Source organism: Neovison vison, chromosome 13 (genome assembly GCF_020171115.1).
Source record: "Neovison vison isolate M4711 chromosome 13, ASM_NN_V1, whole genome shotgun sequence".
Classification (NCBI taxonomy): domain Eukaryota; kingdom Metazoa; phylum Chordata; class Mammalia; order Carnivora; family Mustelidae; genus Neogale; species Neogale vison.
This window is the reverse complement of record NC_058103.1, coordinates 135,995,787-136,017,657: the sequence shown is the minus strand read 5'-3', so window position 1 is coordinate 136,017,657 and position 21,871 is coordinate 135,995,787. Positions and strand designations below refer to the sequence as shown.

At 49.6% G+C, this 21,871-nt stretch overlaps 1 protein-coding gene across 1 annotated transcript in view; it reads right to left on the bottom strand.

The window, feature by feature from the left end:
- Positions 1 to 21,871, bottom strand: part of IGF1R (insulin like growth factor 1 receptor) — a 295,362-nt gene that overhangs the window by 25,109 nt on the left and 248,382 nt on the right. The window contains exons 7-15 of the mRNA XM_044230174.1: positions 19,868 to 19,994; positions 18,112 to 18,350; positions 15,154 to 15,321; positions 14,710 to 14,914; positions 9,192 to 9,475; positions 7,535 to 7,671; positions 6,874 to 7,033; positions 3,065 to 3,167; positions 2,444 to 2,514 (exon numbers count right to left, since the gene is read on the bottom strand). Of these exons, the coding sequence (XP_044086109.1) occupies positions 2,444 to 2,514; positions 3,065 to 3,167; positions 6,874 to 7,033; positions 7,535 to 7,671; positions 9,192 to 9,475; positions 14,710 to 14,914; positions 15,154 to 15,321; positions 18,112 to 18,350; positions 19,868 to 19,994 (1,494 nt within the window). The remainder of the gene's footprint in view (positions 1 to 2,443; positions 2,515 to 3,064; positions 3,168 to 6,873; positions 7,034 to 7,534; positions 7,672 to 9,191; positions 9,476 to 14,709; positions 14,915 to 15,153; positions 15,322 to 18,111; positions 18,351 to 19,867; positions 19,995 to 21,871) is intronic.

Here is a 21,871-nt window from a genome sequence, read left to right as displayed (position 1 = left end):
TCCCGCAACTGGAAAGGGCAGGATAAAAACTAAATTAGACACCTCGGAGGAGGGTCCCACTAAGCCTATGTTAATCTAGAATTTTCTCTCATACACACTTTTGGTGAATTTCATACTACATGTGTGTTTTGGAATTTTGTAAGTGGAAGTCTACCCTCTGTATGGCTTCGGTGCCACCTAGCCCCCAGAAGGGGCTGATGCCTGCTTACGAGAGTAAGTCTGCCAGATGAGCAGGTAGGGAAGACTCATCACAACATCCTTCCGAAAGTGTAAAGAGACACTTTGTCCTAAGCCCCACCAGCCCCACAGCCCACCGCTGGTTCTGTGCACAATGTTATCAGCACTTTCCTCGAGGGGGATTTTCGGTGTCCTCAGGAGAATGGTGACATGCAGATTAGCTTCTGGAAAAAGGAGTTTTGAAAGCCCTTGCAAAGGGCAATGTCCTTTTGTTGCCCCTTGAGGAAAGGAGCTATGAGGTGCTTGTGAAAAGCCAAAGAAATTAAGTTCGAATGAGGTGACGGTGTTCCTACCTGTTGGCCAGGGCGACAGGGAGTTTGGGTTTTGTTTATTTTTAAAGAAGAATCAAGGCCTATTATGAGAGTAGTTGTGGGAAGATACACATTTTGAATTCCAGTCACTGGTACTGTCTGATATTGTTGTATTAATGCTCTTTCCAAACTCCCCGGATGCTTCGTAGTCAAAGCTACAAATGCCAGTCTCCTGAGTTTTATTTCAAAGCAGAGCAAAGTCTCTGGAAGAGTCTTAGTCCACCTTTACGGAGAGGGAAAGTGGCTTCCCCCCTCAATTCCATTAAGGGTGTGATGACTCCTTATCTTATATATATTTTTATAAAGCTATCATTCACACAAACAATGCATAAAAGTCCTTTGTTTTTTTTTTAAATGAAGAAAAAGATCCTCCCCACAAGTAACTACTATTTTAAGTTTGGTGTGCATCCTTCCAGAATGTTCTCTATGCATTATATACATACACACATTATATACAGGAGTACAGAGGTGTGTGTATGAATATGTACACACAAATATGCATATATACAAAACTATTAATTAAAATAAAGCTTTATGAGATCTTTATAGATTCAGGAATTATTCAGCACTTGATTCCTACTCCAGGAGGCTGCTTGTTTTTTTGTTTTTTTTTTCAAAGATTTTATTTATTTATTTATTTGACAGACAGAGATCATAAGTGGGCAGAGAGGCAGGCAGAGAAGAGGGGGAAGCAGTCTCCCTGCTGAGCAGAGAGCCCGATGCGGGGCTCAATCCCAGGACCCTGAGATCATGACCTGAGCTGAAGGCAGAGGCTTAGTCCACTGAGCCACCCAGGTGCCCCTGGGGAGGCTGCTTTTGATAAGCAGAACTGAATTAGAAGTTATTAAAGAAATCACAGTGAGACTTTATAGAGTGCTTTAGAGTGTCTAAGTGTTTTTCTTATGTTTTCCATTTGATCAGGACAATCAATCGGCATAACCATGAATCTGTGTCCTACCTCCCCCACATCTACATCTGCTTTCACTTCACCTGAAGCCAAGAGGCAAATGTTTTTTGACCCCAGGGGCTGCGTCCCCCTGACTTCTCAACTGCCTCGCGACGTGACCTGGGCAAGCCTCTGCCCCGAACCTCCCTGCCTCACCTCTGCACAGGTGGGCCCAAGAACAGCCACCTAACGCAGATGTAGGGACCAAATGGGGCGGCGTTCATAAAAGCCCCCGGCAAAGCGCCAGGTCATGGTGCTACTGTCACTGGACTCCTGGACCAATGCCCTGCGCTGACTGACTTTGAAAGGTCTGGGTTCAAGACCCTGAGGGAGAAGAGACGGCAAACAAGGAAGACAAATACCCATGGGGTACAACTCAGCTTCCAAGTCAAACCTTCTCACTCGCTGGACTAAATGGCCCTCGTGAATTATGACCCGGGGGTCTATGAAGGGGCTGTGAGGATAGAAATCCTGAGATCCCAGTCAGGAGGGGGTGAACAGAAAAACCCTGAGACAGAAAAATGCAGGGAGGCTGTGAGTGATCAAAGACAGTCCCAGTGATATGAAATTCAAGCTGAAACCAGTTTAAGAGGACTGTTTGGTCAGCTGCGGCATACCCTCCGACTAGATGTCAACAATTAAAATGGCTTTTGTCATTCTAGCATAAAATTTCAGGCAATTAAGTAAATGGACTACCTCGCTGACTAGTCATCTCTGAAGCTTGTTTTTCTTTGGGGCATTCTGCACGGTCCCAGAATTTTGGACACACTCAGTGAACTTGCTAGAAACTTTGATTTAAAAAAAAAAAAAAATGGTGTTAACCAAGATGTATTCTGAGGCCAAAGTTACCTCAAAATAATGCGAATCTCTTTGCCCTATGTTAGCCACACTCCCGAAAGCTCCCCGATCTGGGACGTCCCCAGGCAGGGACCCTGGCTTAGCCGCTTACCGTCTGCGGCGCTGAAGTACTCTGGGTTCACAGAAGCATACAGCACTCCATTGCCCAGCCTGCTGTTATTCCTGTCAAAGGGATAAAATTCAGGTTAAAAAACCCCATCTCCGCGCGTGTCATCTTGGCACTCAGTTTTCTCTGTCCTGTTTCGTGAGGGGCATCCAGAGGAAGGGGGTGCGGGTAACTCCTGCCTGCCGCTCTCACCTACGCTCTGTCATCGGGCCCCAAAGCCATCTTGCTAACACGTCCTTGGGCTTCTTCAGGGGCCTCGGGTTAAAGCTTTTAAGGAGACAATGGTTTCTTCACTTCATCAGAAACGGGAAGGCCTACTGGCCAGAAGAGGCTGGACACTGGGTTTGGAAAAATCTCTGCATACGTGAGCAGCGGGATCCGTGAGCAAAGGGGTGGACCATACCGGCCCCCAATACGTTTTCTGTTGTTGCTGAATCCTTACAAAATGTTCTCTTTTTCCTGCGAGGAACCTTTGACGGAAAAATCGGGTCACCCGTTCCGTAAAATATTCCCTCGAGATCCTTCAGACGTTTGCTTGCCCTCGGGGTCCCCTCACCAGACCGTGCAGCCACCTAAGGTGTCTGAGCTTCCCCCGGAGTCACTCACCTTTTCCTGTGGAAGACGTACAGCATTATAACAAGCCCCCCCACGATCAGCAGGACAGCGACCGGCAGAGCGATGATCAGGTGGATGAAGTTTTCGTACGTTACTGCAGAAACAAGGGAAATGACAAAAGTATCACAAGGTGCACAGGCCGGTCGTTTTTTGTTTACTTTCTTTTGTTTTAGCAGCAAGAATGAGAAAAAAAATGCCCGAAAATTCCTTTACTGCCCTATCACAGACTAGGGATTCTGAAGGTAAACAGTATCAGATAGAACAGCAAAACACTCTGAGATATTCAGGGGGAAAGGAAAAAAAAAAAGGTAAAATGAGTACACACAGAGGAGCAATGAGAATAACTCATTTTTAAAGTACAGTGTACCTTGACATAATAGTTCACGTGGTGGGCTCAGGTAAAGTCATCTTTGTGTGCAATTTAATGACTACTAGTGGATACACACACACACACATTTGCAAAAATAAAAGGAATGGATTCTTACCTATTTAGAGCCCAAGTGATACTGACCCTTGTATTTAGATCATAAATGTATTATTTAATCTGTTTGGTATGAAGCTGGTGTCCTAGTAAGCTCTGTTGACCTTTATCTGTCTTCAGAAAGTTCCAGAGATGATTTAAAAACACCTAACCGTATGGCACCCCTGGCCAAAGTTGTTCTGAATTCTCCCCAGACATTCAGGTATAGTTACAAGCCTGACCGCCACACCTGCTCATCCCCGTCACCAGCACTCAGGTGACAGGTGGGCACCTGGGACGCTGCTGCACAGCCTCGAAGACTCTGCTGGATACGGGAAGTCACTGTGTTCCCAGGGAGCACTGACACCGAAGAGGTAGACTGCCCACATTTTGCAAGGATGCCCATGTTGCAAGGACATTGAAAGCAAGGCAGAGGAGAGAAGGGAGTCGGGGAAGCTTTCCAAGCACAGAGGAATGGTTGGAGATGATACTGGGGAGAAGCTGGGTTGGCTCCCAATGGGCCTGTTCAACCCAAGCAGTTCGAACCTCATTCTGCAGATGAAAGAGAGCCAGTGTGAGCTCTTGGGCCCCACAGTGAACTGAGCACATTTGTGTATGTGGGGACAGCAGTGCTGGAGGATAGTCTGTGGGGGGGCTGGTGGCATGGAGGAGGCATGGCCACATCTTGGAGGGTGCCAGAGGGCAGGAGGGGATCTGGCTAAGTTCTGCAATATCCAGCCCAGACCTCACAAAGAGACCAGTCCTCCTTGGCTACCAAGGAAGAAGACTCAGAGAGATGGACGGTCCTCCCCACGGTCACACAGGCAGCTGGGAAGCCATGGTCCCGGGACCGTTCCTGCCCCCACAGCTCAGACCTGCCCCTCAAGGCAAGTACTCTGCAGGCTGTGGTGGTGGCAGAAGGGGCTGGATTTCAGGGACATGGAAGAGGTAGAATCAATGGGACTGGGGTTTGAATGGGAAATGGGTGGCTGGAGAGAGAAAGAGAGAGAGAGAGAAGGATGTAAGGTTCCAGGCTTGCATGGGGCATGGATCATGGCGCCACTGACTGACCTTGGGAACAAAGGACAGAGAGATACTCGGAGGGCAGCAACCATGACTTGGGTTCTGGTACTCATGGGAGTGGGAGGCACTCACGGGACCACCCAAGTAGAGATGTCTATATGGAAACGATAGAACTCACTGGGGACCCAGGGACACCTAGTAAAAGTCACACATCAGTGATTATTTTGCCACTAAAAATCATCACCATTATGACTCTTTATGGATTATTAATGCTATTTTGATTTTTTAAATTAAGGACATTTTCATCAGCTCGTTCTCAACATGGATGGATCTCCTGCACTTTCTAATTCCCGAAAACCCTCTCAAATTATCACTGCTGTTGGGAAACCAGCCAAGTTTTCGTTTTTCCTCCCAAGGACGACTTCTTACATTCGTTATCACTTAGCCTACTGGTCAGGTTGTACCGTGTTCTGAGTTTCACATTTCAGTGGGGACATGGAGAAACTGGAACCCAGCCGGAGAGGAGCACAATGATGAAATGGCTAGAAAATTGGTCTCTGTGACTGGGCAACAGGAAAAGGCCAAGAGACTGGAGATTATTTAGTCTGGAGAAGGAAACTCTGAAGAGTCATTTAATAGCATTCAAGCACATGAAGGGTTCCTAAAAGGACAGTGGTTGCCAGAAAGCTTGCAAAGCTTCTGTCTCCTCTGAGGATTAAACAAGAGGAAAAGAGACTGTGCAGTAGCAGGAGAGTCTTGTCTGACATAAGGACAAACAGCAAAGCAGGCATGCAGATTTCATTTTCCTGCAGTACGTGCCAAGTTCTGCTGGAAGGGGTCCATCAGAGGGGCTCTCCGGGTTCCCAGTGGCATCCCAGCCCTGCCAGGGTTAAAGACGGGGTAGCAATGGCAGAGGGGAATGTGTCCTCTCCGAAGAGAAGCCAAGTCAGCTATTGCAAAGACTGCGGCCTGATGCTACGCTGCTAAGCCTAGGCTCTGTTCCTACAGGATTGATGCAGAGAAGAGAGAAAAGAGGAGAAGAGAAAGCCAGCCACAGCTCTGGAGAGGGTTCTAGGCATCACTGGGAAGGTTCTAGCCCTGGACCGGGTGGCAGAGGCTTGCTGGGGAGAGCAGGTTAGTGGGCCCCATGGAGAATTCAGACTCTTTTGAGCTGATGGAATCATCTGCCGAAGCTGTCTGTTTTCCCCTAAAACCAGAACTCAGGCACAGTGCCAGGCTCATCAAATGCTACTTCAAGGTCTGCAGTCCTATGCATGCCGTTCTTCTTTTGATATCTGTACTATTAGGATTTTCAAACACCTGTCTTTGACTCTTAGGTACTAACCAGGTGGATAGCTGGATTGGTTGAATCCTGAATTTTTAAAAACTGAGATGCTAGATCAGGGTAGCCCAAATGCGGACCCCGGGAGGGACCACAGACGTGAGGACCACCCACTGAACCCCAAAGTAGCACCAGTCAGCACGGTGGGCTGCTCTTTCAAGTGGGACAGTGAGGAACAGTGTCTGGCCAAACTAGATCCCATCATCTGAACAGGAAATCATCTGAAAAACTGGGTTCCTAATAAGAAATGGAAAGTCAACGTGGAAGTAACGAGGAATATTTGTGTCACCAAATAAAATACTGTGTTTTCTCGGCCCAGCAAGCACAAGGCCCGTGGTGTACTGACACATGTTACAAAACTCAGTTTTCAAATCTGAAAGCCTTGCCTAGTACGGCCTTCTGAAAATTCTGTCTTGTCAACAGCTTGAGCATAAAATCACGCTGTGCGCTTTCCATGCGTGCAGGTGCTTTAAAAGTACATCTGTATTTTTTCCGATAGGCAGTGAAGGGGATAAGGCCTTAGTCTGAGACGCTGTTACAGAGACTCTTACCCTGGAACAGGCTGGACCCAATGGCCTCCAGGTTTTGGTCACCCCTTGGGATTCTAAGCCCTGAGTCTGAGTCCTAACCAGTAGCCCAAATCGGGTAAGAGTTGGACTGGTCAATTCAGGGCTTTGTAAAATGCTTCCCACGTAAAACAAGTTGAGAACAAAGGCCTCTTGTTGAGCCCCTGACCCTCAAAAGGGGCTCAGACCCTCTCCCTTCCCATCAAATGAGGTGGGAGCTCCAAGCAATAGCTTCCCATGCTCGAGTTCCCAAAGGAGGACCCGGCAGAAGTGTGACCCTTCTGAAATCCGGCCAACTCCATTCCAGTGGAAAATCAGAAAGGCGGAGAGCACCCCGAGAGCCCAGGCTTTCCCATTCCCAGCCCAACCCGCTTTCGTGTTTTCCAGTCACTGCTTCTCCAATCCTTACTTTTGGCTGGGACGTAGAAGAACACCGGGTCTGTCCAGGACCCATTCCCGGAGAGAGAGGTGGCCTGGATCCGGGCCGTGTAGTTCCCCGGGTTGAGCCGGTTAAGCTTGGCGCCCCCATACTTCCTGTACTCCTGTCTTGATACGCACTCCCGCTGGTCCTGGGGGAAACAGAACACAAGTGCCAATTCCCCGCAAGCCTGTGAGAAATGGGTGCCTCTTGCTGCCCCCCTCCGCCTCGTGCCTGACTCTGATCCCGATTTGCATTAATACAGGGAAGGAAGAGAATGTTGAATGGCCGTCTTCCAGTAACTGTGAATGCACCCAAGTTCTAACCAAACAGATCTCTGTGTTTTTTTGGTAATCAAAAAGAGCCCCACAAAGGTGAAAAGTTCTTAAGGACAATCTAGCTTATGCGGAAAGATCATTTTCTGTAACAAAGTCGTTTCTTACGGGGGAGAACCAGCACCCCTCCTCATCTACTCCGAGTACTGTCCTCAGAGACTGTGCGGCTCGTGGAAAGACGGAAGTCCTTACTGACTCAGTTCCCCATTTTCTGGGGTTAAGTCCTCCACTAAGCGGGAGGCGGTCTGTCCTGCCCCGCCAGTGCGTGCCATCGGTTGGAATGGGGACCCCGATGTGGACCACTGAGCCCGTCTTACCTCGACTTGTGATCCGTATTTTATTTCATACATAAGAATCAACCCGTTGGGATTCTCAGGTTCTGGCCACTTGAGAAAGATGGAGTTTTCAGGCCTCGACTCCCAGGTCACCGGCCCAGGAATGTCATCTGCCCCTTCTGCGTGACAATTGAAACAAGCGAGAAAGTCAGACTCGGGTCCTCCCCCACTGGGGTGGGCTACCCTGAGCACACCCTCCCCAGTCCGTGTGAGCAGGGCTGAGGATGAGGACCACACAGACCCCCCCCCCCACAGCCGGCTGCTCACATGTAGCACAGAGTTTGGAAGCCAAGCAGTCCATTGATGGGTCTCAGGCTTGCTCCCCCTTAGCAACCCAACCTCCCCTGCAAAAAAGTCTGCTCTGTCAAGTACAGTTGGAAACCCCCGGCAGCCTGAGTAACTTATTTCTGGCTTTTGGCTTCTACCCCTCGAGAAGGGAAACTGTGTGATGCCTCAAGCACAAGCAGCATCAAAAAGCTCCTTGTGGGGCGCCTGGGTGGCTCAGTGGGTTAAGCCGCTGCCTTCGGCTCAGGTCATGATCTCAGGGTCCTGGGATCGAGTCCCGCATCGGGCTCTCTGCTCAGCAGGGGGCCTGCTTCCTCCTCTCTCTCTGCCTGCCTCTCTGCCTACTTGTGATCTCTCTCTGTCAAATAAATAAATAAAATCTTTAAAAAAAAAAAAAAAAAAAAAAAGGCTCCTTGTGAGCAGAGGCGGTGGCCACAAGCCTCCAGGCGGCGACACAGAGCTTTCCACGTCTATATCTACATGCGTCTACGTGCGGCAAACTCAACCTTGATGTGGGCGTGAAGGACAGCGTGGAGCTGGGCCTCTGTCCACCCTTCCTCCAGCCATGGCTAGCTGAGGCCGGGGGCTCACACTCTTGCTGCTGTTTGAAGCAGTAAGCCAGGCAGTGCCTGGAGTTTCTGCAAGTGACAGCAGGGGAAGGCTCTTCTGTCTCTCCCAGAAGGGGGGGAAACTGAGGCCAGGGGAGCTGGCAGTGGCCCTGAGACACGCCGTGCGTCAGCACCAGAACGGCGTCCTGGAGGGCCCTTCTTCTAGACTCCACTTCTGGGCTCCTCTGCTAGCCGCTAACCCCGGGCAGGAAAGAGAATGGGCAGTTCCTCCATCCTTAAACATGGATAATTGGCAATGTGAACAACAGACAGCTTTTTAACTTCCAAGGGAAAGGTGAAGACCCAAGAGGCAGGACCAACGGCTACTCCAGCAGTTGACCTTGAGGAGCAAAGGTCACCCTGAGTCAAGGCAGCTAACAGATTCCACGGAACCTGATGACTCAGGAGGGACTGGGCAAATTTATGTGTGCACAAATGGGGACTAGGGCCATGGGAATGTACAATGTGAACAAAGTGGGAGCGGGGCAGTTGACCCTGAATGGCAGTGCCTGCTCTTGTAGGACTTTGTGCAAAGACTGAGTTGGAAATGATGTCACTATGAAGGGACTCCATTCCCTGGGCTGCTGGTCTACCACGCTGCCTACGAATAACCACACATTCTCTAATAAGCAAGACGGACACTAAGGGTCATTGCCCTGAATGACAGATTCTGTGTTCATAAAACATAAGCTTCTCCACTGGGCTGTGAGTGAGTCAGGAGAGGGGTTCGCTGGATCACACCCTACCTGCAGGCATGGTTCTTGCAAAAACAAAGTTGGAGGCGCTGCAGCCCAGCTTCTCAGCCTCGTGGTTACAGCTGTGGATGTCAATGCGGTACAAAGTGAAAGGCCGCAGGTTGGAGATTACAGTTCTCTCCTTGTTATCCACTCTGCTCTCAAAGAAAGGGTATTCTGTCTCGAGCTCTTCTGGGTCTGTGATATTATAGGTGTCCACCACTGTGGTGTTCCTGCCTCGGCTGGACATGGTGGTGTTGGTGACTTGTGTGACGTCTCTCCGCTTCCTTTCAGGTCTGCAAGGAAGAGAAAAAACTTGGCTTGGGAGTGCCGCTACCTCTTTTGTCCTTTCTATGACTTGGGTGAGAGTAACGGAAAGAAAAGAAAAAATCCCAAGTTTGGATGAAAGGAGCTATTCAGCCCTTTTGGGTAAGAACCAACAAATAATACGGGGATTTCCTTCTTCGCTATTTCGCTTTCTCTACTCTGCAAGCTTCAGAATCGGCACACAAACTGCCCCCTGGCCCCCAGAGTGGAGACTCGATTGTATCTAAAGGCAAAGAAATGCCTCAGTCACCTCTGGCTCTGCAGCCTCCTGGCCCTTTGGTCAGAATGTCTGTTCTCCCCGGCCCACCAGCCTTATGGTTGAGCATTGAAAGTGACCAACCTGCTGGCCACACGAAGATTTATTAGGGGGTGAGGTGAGAGCTGAGCTGTGTGGTACAGGCCCCAGAGGATAGCTTCGCTGACCCCCTTTTGTGGAAAGAAAGATACCAAGCAGCAAGCACTTATGTGGACCCCCACACCCTTCCCTTTGGGGCTCCCTCTGACCCTGTCTTCCTCTGAGACCCCAGTGTCTGGATTTTTCACACTCCTGGAGGTCTTTCCAGTCTGGCTTGCCTCCCACTCAGCAGCGACCTCCTGTGGCCTCTCCCAGGCCCTGCTGTTGACAGGGGCAGAGCCGCTCAAGGCCTGGACTAAGGCTCAGAACAACAGCTACAAAAGCAATAGGACAGCAAAAGAGAAATCCAAAGAGAATGTTCGCACCCAAAGGGCAGGAGAGGTGATCCGCACAGCTGGTGAGGGTGACTGTTCCAATGGCTGTTGTTGTGGGATACAGAAACAAGGGCTTTGGTTTCCCCTCAGAAACCTTAAAAATAAGCCCCTCGCATTTAGAGGAAGCAACAGCAACAGAACATGAGAGTAAGTACCCAGACGAGGAACAGTCCCCCGCAGGCCAACCTCCAGCAACAGCGGGAAGCAGGCTGCTGTCGGTTCTACACTAGGGCTGTCCGTGGGCTCACTCCTCCCATGCATAAGAAGGGTCCCAGAACAAAGCTCATCTGGGAAAGAAAACCAAGGGCCCAAGGCAAGGAGAAAGATCAGAAAGTGGGAATGCTCCTCAGTTCTCATGCAGGGGAGAGGGAGAAGTCCCATGGGGAATCAGGGGACCTGAGAAGCCACTTGGGGCTCAGCTGACACTCAGCAGGTTTCCGGTGGATCCTGATCTGCCTTGAAGTGAAAAGCTTGGAAGGGAAAAAGCAGGGAGCTTGGGGGAAAGGGCCTCTGGCTCCCCAGTCTGTCTGGCCCATGGATTTCCCTGCAGAAAATGCTATCACCGCTTTTGTGCAGTGACCCAGTGGGTCCTAACCTAAAACATCAACCCGGATATGCTCATCCCACCAGACAGAGTACTGCAGGGTCAGGCCGTGCACTGATGGCCTCACTGTATTCGCTTTCATGACATCGGGGAAGGAAAGATTAGAAAAGGAGGCTGACCATTTCCCATCCTCACACTCTACACACCAACCAATCTTCCCGAAAGGGAAGGACACAAAGAACTACATTTATCGCTAGGGAACCCTTTTCTGACATCTACCAGAACGAATGTCCTGCCTTCTCTTCAAAACCAACACCACCCATAAAACCAACACAACACATCCTCGTGTCTATGAGAGAGAAGTTGGCTTGGGTTTAATCCACTGCAAATTAATACTCTGCCCAAACCCCTCCCATAGCCCATCCCCATTTACCTGGGATTACAGCTGTTACTAGTGACACCAAGTTAGGGGCTGGGGGAGGGAGGCCACACGGGACATTATCAGGAAGACAAGGTATAAGGCAAGCAGAATGGCACACATGATTTTTTGTAAACAGCCACATTTTCCAAATAGTGCGACCGACAGCAAGGATCACTGTCAGCTTTCCCCACTCCCACTCCATGACCCAACTTACTCTATTGGAAAGCCCTGCAGTCTTCAACATCTGTCAACATTTCAGTTACTTAAACTCAACTATGTGATTTAAAAAAAAATAAAGGCCGTGGTCAAAGACATTCACCACCAGATATGGACTCCAGAAAGCAATTTAACAAACTCTAGCCTCCAATCCACTTTAAACCACATGGGACATGCTGGACAACATGTAACATACCCAACCTGACTTGACTGGCTTGTTCTTAGGATCAACGGAAAGAGGGGCACCAGGGTGGCTCAGTCAATTAAGCGTCTGCTTTCGGCTCAGGTCATGATCTCAGGGTCCTGGGACCGAGCCCTGCATCAGGCTCCCTGCTTGGTGGGGAGCCTGCTTCTCCCTCTCCCTCTCCTCCCCACTCATGTTCTCTCTCTTGGAATTTCTTACACTATCTTTCTCTCTCTGAGATAAATTAAATTCTTAAAAAAAAAAAAAAAGAATGAATTGAAAGAAAGAAAAGTCGTCTTTGGACAGTTGAGTTGTAAAACAGAAAACCTTCCCTTATGACTCATTCTGCCAACTAGACATTCCTTCTATCGAAATTTTTGCAAATTGTGTGGACATGAGATTTATATCCTCGGTAGGAGGCATTAAAAAAAAAAACAATTCAAAGTGTGTATACATCATGGCCTCTCACTGTGGGCAAATACAGTATTTACGGTCATCCCATGAAAAGACAAAATAGCAGGTCAGACTTGTCTTAGGACAGACAGTGTCAGGGCCAAATGGGCGGAGGCGAGCATCCGTCAGGGGCAGGTTGGCATAGAGGAAACTTATTTTGAGTTCGGCAACACGAACACGGGCATTACTAATACCTGCGTTGACCACAGCTCTGCCTTTACATTGCCCGATCTTGCGTTCCCCACTGATGGGAAAGAAAGGCTCTGCTTTGTGGCTGCAGACTGAAAGCTCGGGGCCCTTTGGCAACACTTCTCCAAAGCCGGGGCTCACAACCTGAACCTCTAGCGGGCCGGTGGGATGAGGCACCAACGGGGCCCACGGCTTCTGCTAGGGAATAAACAGACAACTCCTGCCCATCTGCTTTGCGTCCGCAGGAAGTGCCCATAGCTGCGCTTCTGCCGGCACGGTGGGGGGGGGAGGTGGCCCATGTTGAGCAGCCACGCCACCCAAGGGCAAGGGCCCTAATGTGTCAAAATGTAAAGCTAAGGGCCAAATGGATTGTTCAGTAATTAGGCTGCTGAAGAAGTCACTAAGCCTGAATTCTAGTTTGTAAACCTCTTTGAGCTCCTCCAACACTCTTTTTCTTGGAAGTACACATGACCTGCAGATAATCGGATGGGACCTGAACGCAGCCGCGGGGGGGTGGGGGAGGTCTTGGGCAGAGCAGGTCAGGGGGACCCACAAAGGCTCTCCTACCTTCACAGGCCAGGGGGTTCAACTCCTAGAGAGGAGAGGAGGGGCAGAAAGGCATGAAGCAATGAGAAACTTTGTTCTGAAAGGAAGGCCCGCCACTCTAAAGTCATCTTTCCTAACGATTTTTCAAAGTCAAATGGGTATCTTGGAATATTACACAAATATCAGGGAAGTCACTCGACGGGGAAAAAAAAAATCACTTTAAAAGCCATTTGTAGTTACAATCCAAGTACACCTTTAAGGGCCAGGGCATTACAGAATAAATTGAATTTACAGGCTTCTGGTGCCTCTCACGGTCGGGGGCACGAGGAACAGCGATCACAGAAGACGCTGGGCAGTGGGCTGGTGGCAGGGGTGCCGTGGGGACCGGGAGCGCGTAGGTGCAAGTGGATCCAGGTCCTCTGCTCACAACTCAGGCAAGGGCCGGTTTGTAAACACCGCACTGTGATCTCTCAGGAGGAAAAGAGAGACAAGGACCACCACTCTGTTTCCATCTCCTTCCCCAGACATGGCAGGTCTATGTTGTGTGTGTGTGTTTGCGTGTGTTTTAAGATTTTACTTATTTATTTGACAGAGAGAGAAAGAGAGATCACAAGTAGGCAGAGAGGCAGACAGAGGGAGAGGGAGAAGCAGGCTCCCCGCCAAGCAGAGAGTCCGATGTGGGACTTGATCCCAGACCCTGAGATCATGACCTGAGGTGAAGGCAGAGACTTAACCCACTGAGCCACCCAGGAGCCCCGCATGTTTTTTGTCTTTTAAACCATTTCTTATTGTGGTAAGATAAAGTTTTTGAACAAAAAATTACCTAAATCTTGCCATTTTAGCCATTTTTAAGCATACTGTTCAGACACTGATTGCATTCATGATTCTGTACAATCATTATTACCACTGTTTCCAGAAGTTTCCATCACCTCAAACAGAAGCTCTTAGACCCATTAAGGCCCAACTCCCCATCCTCCTCTATCCCGGAGCCCCCTAGAAACCTGAATGCACTTTCTGTCACCATGAATTTGCCTCTAGTGAGGCTTTGCAGGTAAGGAATTCTACCATATCTGTTCCTTTCACATCTGGCTTCTTTCACTTAGTGTAATGTTTTCAAGGTCAATACCAGCGGTGCCCTTCGTCAGAATCGCATTCCTTTTTATGGCTGGATAATATGCCATCGCGAGCCTAGACTGTATTTTGCTTATCTATTCATCCGCTCCTGGGCACGTGGCTTATTACCAATTTTGGCTGCTGCGACAAGTGCAGCTTTGCACCTCTACCTCCCTCCATTTTTGTCCCCACTTGGCAGACCCAGGGACTGAAGCAGGGCAGCAGAGATTCCTGGGGACAGGGGCTGCATTGCCTCGAAAGGCCGTCCTCTCCGCTGCTTCGCAAACCTGCTTGTCGCAGATGTCTGTGGCATCTGGTTGTGTCTGGGAGTTGGGCCACTTTCAAAACTCACTCTGGTTTTCTCCCTCTTGCTTCGCTTCTCCTCTGCCGGGCTTTGAGAGGCCGCACGGAGAAGTGGGATGTGCCGGAAGGGCCCTTGTGGGTCTCCATGGTCGTTTGCTGGTCTCCATGGGTGGGGGCCTCTCTGAGTTTCACTTCCTGTCCCCGCAGCTGAGAACCCACCTGCCGTCCACGGGATGCCTTGTGGCTGAGGCAGTGGCACTGACGTGCCCGTGGCCCCCAGTGGCACAATCCCCTGGTCTCCCTTTCCTTCAGTGCTATCTGCCTGCCCCAGGCACCCACTCACCCAAGCTGATGGACTGTTCTTGTTGTTCTGTTTTTCCCCCTCGATGGCTACCGGGTTCTGCCCCAAGGCTGCTGACCTCACAGACCCCCTGCGTGGGGAGCACGCCACAGAGCCTGCCTGAGGAGCGTCAGCCCGCAGACATTTTCAAGCGACACCAGGTACCTGGGCACAAAGATGGAGTTGTGCAGGAAGTTCTCAAAGACTTTGCGGTACTCGGCCTCCTCCTTCTCGGCCTGCTTCTCGGCCTCCGTTTTGGGGCAGGCGCAGCAAGGCCCCTTCTCTCCGCCGCACACCTCAGTCTTGGGATTCTCTGTCACCTCCTCGATGTCGATGGTGCCGTCGGCGTACTTCCTGATGGGGATTTTGTCTGCTCGGGAAAGAGAAGCCCGACAAGAGCAGACATGAAGGCTAAGCTGGGCGGGCCGGTGGGCCGGTGGGCAGAAGGGGGCAGCAGTCAGCGCGCTTAACGGATAATGTGGGGTCGGTCTCCGAGGATGGGCTCGAACTGTCAGGGGCTACGTGGTACGTTGGAGCGCGGATACTCCAGACGGCGGGAGTTTGGTTCCAGGTCCACACCCTCCCCGCCACGGGCAACCCCCACCTTACCTTTGGAGCAGTAATTGTGCCGGTAAAGGTAGCTGTCCTGTGGCTGCCGTTGCCACCTCACAATGTAGTAACTGAGGTTGCCGTTGGGCAGGGACGGCGGGTTCCACTTCACGATGAGCTGGGAAGAGGAGTTGGATGCGGAGAGAACGTCCAGGGGAATGGAAGGAACTGGAAAGGGGAACACAGGCCATTTCAGAAAATGGAACGCACCCGGAATCCAGGCGGCCACTGGATCACGGAATCACTATAAGCCTACAAGAAGCCACGGATGTGACCCGCACACAGAAACGGTGGTGAATGCAGACACACAAGCTGCGAAGAGAACCTTCTTTTGAAATCGCATTAAGTGCCTGCATTTCTCTTTGCACTAGCTACTCTCAGATCACCTCTGTGAAAACAGGACGGAGAGGCCCGTGGAGAAAGGTCGGGTTACAGGTGGGTGACTTAAACTTACAGCTAATTCCAACACCAGTCCAACCAGCAGTTCTAGCAAGTGGTGGAAAGGACTGATTTGGGTTTCATTTGAGGTTCTGGAGCTCTGATAAAAGTGGCAAGATGCCAAAATGAAAGCGGGGAGTGAGAAAGGGGGAGAGTGTGTGTGCACACGTGCATGTGTGCACGGGGTGTGTACAGTTTTTGTTTTTTTAAAAATTTATTCATTTAGGGGCGCCTGGGTGGCTCAGTGGGTTAAGCCGCTGCCTTCGGCTCAGGTCATGATCTCAGGGTCCTGGGATCGAGTCCCGCATCGGGCTCTCTGCTCAGCAGGGAGCCTGCTTCCTCCTCTCTCTCTCTCTGCCTGCCTCTCTGCCTACTTGTGATCTCTCTCTGTCAAATAAATAAATAAAATCTTTAAAAAAAAAATTTATTCATTTGACAGACATAGATCACAAGTAGGCAGAGAGGCAGGCAGAGAGAGGAAGGGAAGCAGGGTCCCTGCTGAGCAGAGAGCCTCACTTGGGCCTTTAACCCAGGACCCTAAGATCATGACCTGAGCCGAAGGCAGAGGCTTTAACCCACTGAGCCACCCAGGTGCCCCAGAGTCTCTCGGTTCAATAACCTCACTTCTGTGGGATAAATGAGATAGGACAAGGGAAAGCAGTCCAAAACCCAAACACACAGAGAGTCCCGACTGCAGGCAATGGCCTCTGTTACCAGTCAAAGAATATTCATTTACAGGCAAAGCATAATAATCTGGTCAAGCTTTATTTGTTACTGCCTCTCAAACCGAAACCCAGAGCTGCCTTATGTATAAAGGGCAAACACATCCCAGGACCGCTGAAATCTTATTTTCCTTGGGTTCCCAAGAAAACACTGATTTTCGGGGGTTTTCCAAAGTGCAAGAGACCTCTTTACTGTTTATCACTTAAACAACATGGTCATCCAAGCCACTTTTTTAAAATTTCAAAGGGGCGAGGAGCTTAAGGGTACTTTAAGGCCCATAATATCATAGACAAGGTTCTGAACACCTATACGGAGTGGTGCTTTAGGGAAAAGCTGTGACTAACGCCAGCTTTTTCAGGAAAAACATAACCATTGAATGCTTGACCACTTTCAGGTTTCCAAAGTCAAGTATTTCAAGAATAAACAACACACCCCAGATGTTTCAACTGTAAGTGTCACCAAAAAAGCAGAGGCAGAGGACCAAGTCTTCCTCTGTCTCTACCACTTGTAAGGGCAGGGGTCAAGATGTAGGGAACCGGCCCAGTTCCTATGGTGCTTAGTTTCCCATCTTTGGAGAAAGGAAATTAGTTTCTTAAGAATTTGTCATATAATAAGGGGTGTTATGGGTGGCTTAGTCGGTTGGGCGGCTGATTCTTGATTTCAGCTCAGGTCATGGTCTTGGGATCCTGGGATCGAACCCCACATTGGGTTCTGTGTTTCGTGGGGAGTATGCTTGAGGATCTTCTCTCTCCTCTCTCTCTGTCCCTCCCCCTACTCACTCACTCTCTAAAGTAAGTGAATGGATTAAAAAAAAAAAAAAAAAAAAACTTGTCATAATAAGAAAAAATGTTGTTTTTCCTGAGCTGGGTACAATAAATTACTTCCAAACCTAGAAGAATAACTTGTTTTGTTGCCTTTGAGCCTCTGTTACAGCATCCCACACCCAGAATCAGAAATCTGTGCCAGATTTATTTCTATAAACACTTCAGGGCCCGTGACATGATTGTGACCACTTATGGGATCCTTCAGATGGGGCAGGGGAGGAGGGAGGGGGAATGAGGCACGTGTGAGCCAAGGGTTTTCCCCATCAACACTTCTTCCTCACCCTCTCTGTTATTTAAATTTATTTCGTGCTACCTTATGGGTGTTTTATAAAACAGCCACCGTCCAAGGATATTTATCATTGCATTTAGAAATGATGTCCATTTTCCTACCTCTAAGCTGGTTTTCATATACTTGGCTAATGGACACAAACGTTTGCTTTCATTAGTTCCAGATTCTGGAGTTGAGAAAAATGAGGTGGTTTAGAAAATGAAGACAGAGACAGAAGGAGGAACATTTTCACCAGCGAATTTCTGGAATGTCCACAGTATACTCTGTCTGACGCTTTCCAAATTCCGTCTACCTCCTTGGAACCCTTGCCTCTACAGAATGTAGATGGAAAACCCACGAGCCGTGTGAGGTAACTGGAACACCAAATCAGCATGTGTTCAGTTCCTGGTGGTTCAACTATGAAAACAAAACAGTGGGTTGAATCCTGGCTAGGTCCTGCAAACAAACCACCCCAGCCCGGTAGGAGGACCTGGGCTCACTGGCACAGAGCAGGCAGATGATGGAAGATGGGCCAGAAAGACGGCCCGGAAGAGCTTAGGGTATTGGGACCGGGAAAAAAACAATATGATAGAGCACTAGATATTGATAAGAAACACATACAAGACACAGACTCGTCCAGGATCGAGACATCTTGTAGTAAGCACGGTGAGCTCATGAAAAATACGGGATGGGTACTGTGGCTACCTGAAGCATTGGTGCGAATGTACAAGATTTCACTCTTGGCCCCACGGATGTGGTCGTTCTCCACCATGGTGAGGGTCACTGCCTTGACATACACTGCGTACTGCGTCCAGGGCTTTAGTCCTTGCAGTAAAATGCCAGGCTCGACATCCTTGTTGGGAGGGAGGTCCACATCTACCATGTTCCAGCTGTTGGAGCCACAGGCATCCTGCCCGTCATACTCCGTGACGTTTTTAAAAGGTCTAGGAAGACAGTAGGTGAAACCAGGAAGGTTTAGGTCTCTGACATCAAAGCTCACTGAAATCTCCCCCAGGGGCCTAGCATGTCACACGTTCTATAACAGGAATTCTAAATAAAACAGGAAGTCCACTGGATTTGTTTCGAAGAATAAAATAAAATGGACCCCAGGTTCCACATTTATAAACGCACCATAGAACGGCGTACCTTGCCCCAGGAAGAGTAAATTCTGATTGTTACTGGGATGGAAAACACTGCTCCTTAAGCATGCAGGCAAAGGCTCATTTTCTCTCTTCCAATCATGGCATTTTTCGCCATTAAGAAAAAACAAGCATAATCATTTCATGCAAATATCAGCTACCAATGAAGAATAAAACTTTGGGGGGAAAAGGACTTTTGCTACAGGAAAAAAGAGCTTCTAAAATAGAGATTCCAAAATCTCATTTGCTTACAAACAATTGTGATTGTTTAGTATCTGATAATATTCAAATATTTAGTTTCTGGATTGTCTCGGAAACTAGCCCCAGCTCCTTGGTGAGATTACCAGCCGACACTGCCAGAGCACTGGGGGAACTATCAAAGAGAAGAGAGTACTTTGCACACATGCTTTGGTGGGGAGGGGTTTTCCAGCTATCAGATGAAAGGGCTGGACAGCCCCTGCACCCTGGCTTCTGAAACAGAGGTTAACCTACCCCTCCCTATCCTCACGATGGAAGACCATGAATGACCCCCATCCATAAATGCACTGAACACCTAATAATCCGGAGGCCTGCTTTTTTCACAGCTATGACCCCAGGGGAAAGGGGATCAGATACTGTCTTTGGCGGCTCTGGTTCCAGTGCTGAGGAAGCCAGTCACTGGGGAAGGAGACCTATGGTATCACAGTGAGAGCTGGATAAGGAGGGTGACTAACCTAAGGAGGCTGGTGGTACCACCTGGATAAGGAGGCAAAGGAAGGAAGAGGGAGACCAAAAGAGCTGCCATCTGGAGGAACAAGTCACAGCTGCCGAGGCAGGTGAATATAACCAGAAGGCATGAGAAAAGCCCCCAGTAGATTTTGGGATAAATCATGAAATGTTCAGAACACAGAGGTCAGTCTCTCTCCATTTTCCTTCCCTAGTTCATGACCTAGAGCAGAGGACCAGGTCTTGGGAAGGGCTCATGGAATAACGTGATATATCTGTCTGGGGGGTCCCCTCCAGGGGAGCTGAGCATCCCACGGGGTGCTCCTGGAGTATGGGTCAGTGGACACATCCTCTATCCCACTTCATGAACGTTGGGACTTAACCCAATTCTCTAAAACACAAGCTTTTCTCTTTGCAATTATTTTATTCAAACCCCTCTAAATTACCTACTGAAAAACAGGAGGCCTCAGGCTAACACAGTGATGGTGTGGTCGTCACCATGGTGATGGATATCCTGTGACAGCTGAGAGGGACCCTGAGGATGAAGCTCCGCTTTCCCCGCCCACAGCCCCGCCCACGGCCCCGCCCACAGTACCCCACCCAGCGCAGAAACTCACGCTTCCTTGTAGTAGACGGTGAAGCTGATGAGGTCCCTGTAGTCAGGGGGCCGGTAACGGTGCCACGTTATGATGATGCGGTTCTTCCACGTGGTCGTAGAGGTGAAGTGCAGGACGTCGCTTTCACCTGGGGCACAAATGTACATCTGTGAGTGACAGAGATCAATACCCTTTTCCTCTACCAGTGGGACAAGTCACCTGCCCCGCCCTGTCTACCCCTTCTCCAAAGCTGGCTGTACAGGCCAAGCCCTTTCTTGGACTTCTCAGTGGCTCTCCTTTCTATGGAGAACCCAGACATTTTACCACACGGAGCTGCAACAAAGCTCGCGCCTTTGTTTCAGCACAACTGGTTGCATCTGCACGTGAATCTGTGATTCCTAACCTGACAGGGAGGAACTGCTTGAGCAAGTCACCTGGTCTTTCAATGGACCCCTAAGGCCCCTGGCTTCTGGGGGGACCAAGGAAGATGAGAATAAACCTTGATCTTCTGTGATATGCTGGCACCCATCCAGGGGTTCTGTGATCCCCCTTGTTCTGTGCAACTGGCAAAGTCATGCCAATGGCCCAGGTGTGCCATGGTGGGGGGGGGCGGCACTTTTCTGTGTCTAAACTTGGCATCCACCTGGAAGGATACGGACACCCTGGAAGGCCTCCGGCTGGGGCTGACACACTGACAGGAACAATGTCATTGGCCAAGCTGCCCGTGCGCTAGGGGAAGTCGCTGGAGAGCTACAGCGGAGATCTTGCCCTGAGCCCCGACTTGTTCTTCTGTCCAGATTCAAATGACCCTCAAGAACCAGGGCAGAGTCGCTGACTGCTTCCCCTCACGGAGAACAGAAGCTCCCTGACCGACTGTCCTTGTCCGCCTCTATTCGCCTGAATCCCGACGCGCACGCAGCCGGTGAAGCAGAGGCTAACAGCGGTTAAAACTAAGAAGTCAGTGGGGCAAAGCATGCTGGTCTGAGGTTAGAACTAAGCTGTAGCTCCTGATCATGTGTTATTTAAGGAGAAAACATGATTTTGTTTTCAAAGGAAAGTAACCGCTACTGTATTCACGGTCCTACAGATCAGACTGGCTGCCTGGGCCGAGAAAATGCTTGGGAAATGCTCAGACACATCGGCCCTGCCCTGGTCCGAACAGGGGGACCAGTAGGGGCTGCCACGGGCGCGTGAGGGAGAAGGTGCCAGCTGCCAACACACCCGGCGGCTTCGTGGCAGGCCTCTTCCCTCTTCCTCCAGAGCAATCTGCGTGTCTACCAGGTAAATCCAGACACCAGCAAAACGAATCAGCCAAATGCTAATGGTTTCACGTGTGTGTGTGTGTGTGTGTGTGTGTGTGTATACATGTGCGCAAATCGCCTCTGATCATGTAAATTACTCTATTTTTTTTTTTTTTCCTAGTACTCTCCCCTTATTAAAAGCTGATGGCGGAGAGACAATTTACTTTTATAACCCTCTCCAGCACAACAGAACCACAACATTTTAAAAAGCGGCTTGATAAACAGGGTTAGAGGAGAGACGTGCTGTTAGATCTCAGATACAAGAGCTGAACGTATATATAACCACGGCAAGGTTATAATTATGCGGTTCTCAATTTAAAAAGCAGCATCCATTCAGCGAGGTGGGCTCTCTCTAGCCTTTTTGTGTTGGGGTGGGAGTGGGGAGGAGGCCAAGGGAGAGACAGGGAACCCGTGGCCACCGTGCTGGGCTCGGAGCTCAGTTCCCTCTGCCTTGAGGTTTCCTCTGCACTGGGGAAGACTGAGCCGACTGTGCTCCCCAACAATGGAGAGAACTAGCTCCTCCTTGAAAAATGATCTATCTATGCATTAAAAGACATTTAACCCTACATTCTGTAAGCACTTCTTCTTCTTTTTTTTTTTTTTAAGATTTTATTTATTTATTTATTTTGTCAGAGAGAGAGAGGGCATGAGCAGGGGAAGGGGCAGAGGCAGAGGGAGAAGCAGGCTCCCCATTGAGCAGGGAGCCCAATTCGGGATTTGATCC